The following is a 6000-nucleotide window of genomic DNA, read 5'->3' on the forward strand; positions in this document are numbered from 1 at the left end:
TCCTAAAGAAGCCTTCACCGCTGCCATGGAATCATGGCGTCAGCGTTGTGAAAAATGTGTACTTCTGCAGGGCGATTACGTCGAGAAGTAACGCCAGTTTCATCGATTTCGGGTGAGTAGGTAATTAGAAAAAAAATCGGAGGCCTTAGAACTTGAATGCACCTCGTATGGATAACAATGCGCCACGCCACTGAGCCACAGTTGTTCGCGATTGGTTTGAAGAATATCGTGGCAACTTGAGCTAATCATTTGGGCACCCAGATTGCCCTCCATTAATCCCACTGAACTTTTATGGCTCATAATCGAGGCGTCAGTTCGTGCACAAAATCTTGCAAGCCCGTGACTTTCTGTAACCTTAGTGTGGTGTGTGAGGCGTATTTGAATAGCTTATCGAGACGAACAGTTTTAACGTGACGTGTAGGTCTACATTCAACTTGCGCACATTTTAAGAGAAATGCAAAACAGCTAAACTGAACACACGGCGCTATAGCCTGTTCGTATTCTTCGTATTCAAAAACAGCGTTGGGTGGGTGGGTGGAGGTGGGGGGAGGGGGGTGTAAAAGAAAGGAAAGGAGATTAGTGTTTGAAGTTCTGGCCAAGGCGCAGTCATTAGCGACGGCTCCGTCTATGTTGTAAATGGAGACACACCTGCTTGGATAAGCGAACTAGAGGACTGCCGCCCAAAGGACGACCTCACGATGGTATTTGGTACCGAAATCGGTAGTCATTAAACAGAATACACGTGCGACTATAGATTCAAGCAAATAATTTTTTTGAAGACTGGAACGTCTACTAGAGCATGCAAGACCACATTGTTTACATAAGCATACCATCTCATAAATGATGCCAAATAAACGTGTGGAGATGCTTCACTGGCTCGGACTGAGTAGTTACCTAATTCCTTTTTTGAAAATGCTAAATAGACCAATTATTTACTACTTAAATCATAGGACATCTGGCGCAGACGGTTTCCACCTATGCACATTTACATTGTTAGTTATATGTGTACCTTCTTTCCAGTTTCTGCCAGTAAAAAGTTAATTATGGTAGTGTCACCTGGGTGTAATGGATGAGACGGACGAACAGCTTGTCTTTGATTACCATCGCCTTGCGCGTTATCTGCGCAGAAGAAAAAGGGAAACAACTCTGCAGACTTACGTAAGCAGCGCCAAAGGCAGTTTTCTGCATAGACACAGGGCATGTAATGGAGTTTCAACAGTGGAATGGTCCACTGGAATATGTTCACAGACCGAATTACAAATAGTGGTACATTCAGACTCTCCGCCTTAAGCAGTCGAGTTAGAGTTAAGCGTGATATACTGAAATAGTCTTTCAGCATTAAGTTGTCTCGACGTCTTAACCTCATGGTGGAGTGCATTTCGTAACACTAAAGCTAAAAACAATGTCATTTCAGTTTATAAACACTTCGAAGCTTAGAGAAAATGATCTGATAATTAGCACTTCGGACGTGTGCACTTCAGGAAGACGTTCAAAACTATGCTTTTCATTCTTTCAGCGAAGTTATTAATCTGCGTTCAGAAAGATCAGTGGACCGTACTGTTGATAAACCAAGAGAGGCTCCTCAATGTTTACGGCACTGGATTCATGTATTTGGAAGAAACGGGGTTCAGATCCCTATGCACTCATTCAGATTAAAGCTTTCCATGATTCCCTAGATAATTCCGGGAGAATACTTGGCTGTTTCCATTCAAAAAGAGACTGACAATGAAATTTACATGTGTTTTAATGTCCCCTTGTGAAGAGTGGTCGTCTGCTGACAGTACGGTGGCACTGTAATCCATCATATTCGGAAGGTGCCACAATGAATTACAATTCCGCCCATTATTGTAATTTTATTTTCTCACTGTATTGTCTAAATACAGAGATGGTTTGTTCAACTAAATACACAGGAATTTCCATCCTCGATCACTTTTGGTTCTAGGTGGCGTTACTGAAATGGAGTGTTTTCTCGTCAAACTCCTGCCCTCCCTCTAGTTACTTATCCTGAAAACTAATAGTGAAAACGTACCACGATGTTATATGGTCTCCAAAATATTTATGGATGGTCCGTTCCGTTAACATAATTATTTCATTCGTTATTAAAAGCGTTGTTTTTGACGGTGATTCAGCTGTGTTAGATGGGGACCGATATGACCAAGAAATAAATTAGATTTGCGCGGTTTTCGTCGTTGGAAATGCCTGCCTTAGATCCACAATTATTCAGCAGTAGAGCTGTAGGAGGATAGAAAGGGGGGGGGGGGGAGGAGGTCTGTGTGGAGATCTCTCCGTGTCCCGCCGTCCCCGTTGGTTCTTAACGGCGTTGTCCATGTGGACAGAGGACTCAGCTCCCATACGGAGCCCCTGATCGACACGTTGCCAGCCACTCCTACCTACATCGGTCTCGTGCGACAGGTGCCAGCCGGCTCAGGGATTTCCAGCGATCGTTCCAACTCTTCGTCGTAAAAGACGGTTTTCGTGAGCAATGATCTACATCTACATCTACATGATTACTCTGCAATTCACATTTAAGTGCTTGGCAGAGGGTTCATCGGACCACAATCATACTATCTCTACCATTCCACTCCCGAACAGCACGCGGAAAAACTAACACCTAAACCTTTCTGTTCGAGCTCTGATTTCTCATATTTTACTTTGATGATCATTCCTACCTATGTAGGTTGGGATCAACGAAATATTTTCGCATTCGGAAGAGAAAGTTGGTGACTGAAATTTCGTAAATAGATCTCACCGCGACGAAAAACATCTTTGCTTTAATGACTTCCATCGCATCTCGCGTATCATATCTGCCACACTCTCTCCCCTATTACGTGATAATACAAAACGAGCTGCCCTTTTTTGCACTCTTTCGATGTCCTCCGTCAATCCCACCTAGTATGGATCCCACACCGCGCAGCAATATTCTAACAGAGGACGAACGAGTGTAGTGTAAGCTGTCTCTTTAGTGGACTTGTTGCACCTTCTCAAGTGTCCTGCCAATGAAACGCAACATTTGGCTCGCCTTCCACACAATATTATCTACGTGGTCTTTCCAACTGAAGTTGTTCGTAATTTTAACACCTAAGTACTTAGTTGAATTCACAGCCTTGAGAATTGTACTATTTATCGAGTAATCGAATTCGAACGGATTTCTTTTGGAACTCATGTGGATCACCTCACACGTTTCGTTATTTAGCGTCAACTGCCATCTGCCACACCATACAGCAATCTTTTCTAAATCGCTTTGCAACTGATACTGGTCTTCGAATGACCTTACTAGACGGTAAATTACAGCATCATCTGCGAACAACCTAAGAGAACTGCTCAGCAGAGGTCCCAGGACGCTTCCCTGGGGAACACCTGATATCACTTCAGTTTTACTCGTTGATTTGCCGTCTATTACTACGAACTGCGACGTTCCTGACAGGAAATTTCTGACAGGATATTTCTGACTGAGCCAGCCGAACATACTTGAAGTCTACTAATAGCTTCTATCTCCCAACTATCTTCGCAATTCCACGGTTGCTCTGCTTTCTAATACAGCCTAACGGTCTCCGACGCAATTTTTTTCTGATCAGTATTATGTAGACTAGAATTCACTAGTCCTAAGGCCGCTTGATGCTGGGTGATGAGTGAAAAATGACCATTGCTGTAGCTTCAGAGATGGCGGCGAAAATACTTCCTCAGAAAGCATAAGCAGAGTTGCATAAGGAAGCGTTTTTCTGTCCTACATTTTAATGTCAACAACGTAGTTTGTCAACAAGATGAAAAAGTCACTATCTCCTGATGCTTGACTCATATTCAAGAGAAGCGCATATAAATCCCGGCTGCCTCGAGATTAAGGATTTCAGTTTTTCCTCTGTATCACTTTAGATGAATGTTGGGATGCTTTCTCTCAAAGGCAGGTGTTCCTCCGTCCTCGTCAACTCTAATAGCCCCGCGCCTTAATGAGCTTAATGACGACGGGACGGTTAATTACCACGAAGAGAAGTTTTTGACAGGAGAGAGAGTGCGCCACGCTATTACGTAACTGCTCAGCGTGGAACTCTCGTACGATTGTAAACATTTCGATGTTTACTGTTTTCTTGTGCTCGGTCAGGCTGTCGACAGTAAAATTGTTGATAAAAGTAAGGTCATACACAAGGTAGAATCATTGAATTCACCACTAAACAACTCGGAAAATTAAGAAACTGCGTATCTTTGTGATTTGGATATGATTCGTGTGATTATTCCTCAAAATACAATAATTTTGCCTCGGTATTATTTCACTATTTCGGTAAATATGTTTACTGGTCTTGATGTCCATTTTATGCACTACAGCCGCGTCAGGTGCCCGACCTTGCAGACCTGGAATGCGGCCTCGGAATGTCACCAACTGCCTGTCCCACCCGTCGAGGTATTTGAAGGAATGATGCAACAGGTGCACAGTCTGAGACAAGCGTTGCGACCGGCGCGGAGCAGCGTGCGATAGGAAAGAAACGGCGATAGTTTCACGGTTCTCCGCCTCTGTCAGTTCCCTCTTTTATCCCTCCTTCGCTCCGACAACCAGCTCCTGGGTGTACCGCGTTCGAGGTGTCCGTATTGCGTCTCTAACTAGCACCAAGAAGCAAGATGGCGCGCGCCCGTCGTGACCTCCTTTCTCTCCAGTCGGGCAGCCTTGACGGCAGCGACAAAACGACGACATCGACAACGCAGCAAGCCGCCACGAGGTACGCCCTCCGAGAGAACCTTCCACAACATGCACGCGACTGCTGATGTTTTCTTTTTTTTTTTCTCTCGAAAACAGTAAATCACTGTGCCACTTGCTGGTCCAGCTGAGACGAAAGTGGAACGTGCCTGCTCGTTTGACATGTCGCCCTATGCCAGTGGTCAGTGCACCTCCACCTCTTCGAACTGAAGCGCTTTGCGACAGCAAACACAAAAAATAACAAGAAGTGGGCAAATTGGCACCTTATTGAAGAACGGCTGCATCACTGTAGCTGCAAAGAAGAACTGCGCATTTGAAGAATTTCTGCTGAAATCGGCAAAAGCAGCAGAGAAAGAGCAGTAACTCCACAATGACAACAACAACACTGCCGCATTAGAATAGCGCGGGCAGCTCGGACTGACACGTGCTTGCCGAAATGCCCACAGCAAGTATGTCGGCAGAGATGTGCCACCTGAAATAGGGGTAATCATGCGTTCAAGCAGTCAGCAACACGACAATGCACCGACGTGGAAGAGCGCCGAGTGCCGCTAAGATGACGCAGAACCTCCAGGGCAGTCACCTGTCCTCAGGGTAAACAAGAAGCACAATAGGCCATAAAATAAACTCACCGGCTCCCGCAGGGCGTCGAAGTACATGAGGTCGCACATGGTGGCTGCAGGCCGTGTGTGTGTGTGTGTGTGTGTTGTGTGTGTCTCGGCTCAGGCTGCGTGGCTCTTCTGTCTGCAACTTTCCTGCGACTGCTACCCGCCGCTGCGGCCGCCGAGACACGGTACGTAGCGCTCGGGCGCACTCGGGTGCGCTCGGCAGAGTTCGGCGCCGGCGCGCTCCCGACCTCGTCTTGCCTTGCTCCTGCTATATTGGCCGTTCTGGGAATAGAACGGCGGACGATTAATAAATCGGCGACGCCTGGCAGAAACTGCGGCGATCGAAATGAAAACAAACGACTGTCATCCGCTGGATGTTTACAAGAGGGGCGGCTAGGTATTACTGACGATGTAGGACGTGCTGCAGGGGTGGGAAAAGGCGGATCAAGCATTAAAAAAAAAGGGCATTGATCCTATCGTCTAGAGCCTGAAACTGATGTAATGACACAAGTGTCTGATCACAAAGGGTAGTCATTAAGGTTTAACTAATTTACCTGTGCAAATAATTCGCTCTATCTTGATCAATCGTGTACAGGTGATATAGCATTGGAGTAATAAGTAAATGCGAGTATTTATTAATAAAATGTATGATATTTTACACAGTAATAAATATTAGTCTCAATGTAAAAAATCATCATTATGTACAATATT

The 6000-nt window shown here is 45.3% G+C and overlaps 1 protein-coding gene across 1 annotated transcript in view; it reads right to left on the bottom strand.

Moving 5' to 3' along the window:
- LOC126475317 (DNA-binding protein D-ETS-4) overlaps window positions 1–5448 on the bottom strand; it is a 164094-nt gene extending 158646 nt beyond the window's left edge. The window contains exon 1 of the mRNA XM_050103097.1: window positions 5314–5448. Within this exon, the coding sequence (XP_049959054.1) occupies window positions 5314–5352 (39 nt within the window). The 5' untranslated portion in view covers window positions 5353–5448. The remainder of the gene's footprint in view (window positions 1–5313) is intronic.
- Between the last annotated feature and the right edge of the window lie 552 nt (window positions 5449–6000).

This window comes from Schistocerca serialis, chromosome 4 (assembly GCF_023864345.2).
Source record: "Schistocerca serialis cubense isolate TAMUIC-IGC-003099 chromosome 4, iqSchSeri2.2, whole genome shotgun sequence".
Classification (NCBI taxonomy): Eukaryota; Metazoa; Arthropoda; class Insecta; order Orthoptera; family Acrididae; genus Schistocerca; species Schistocerca serialis.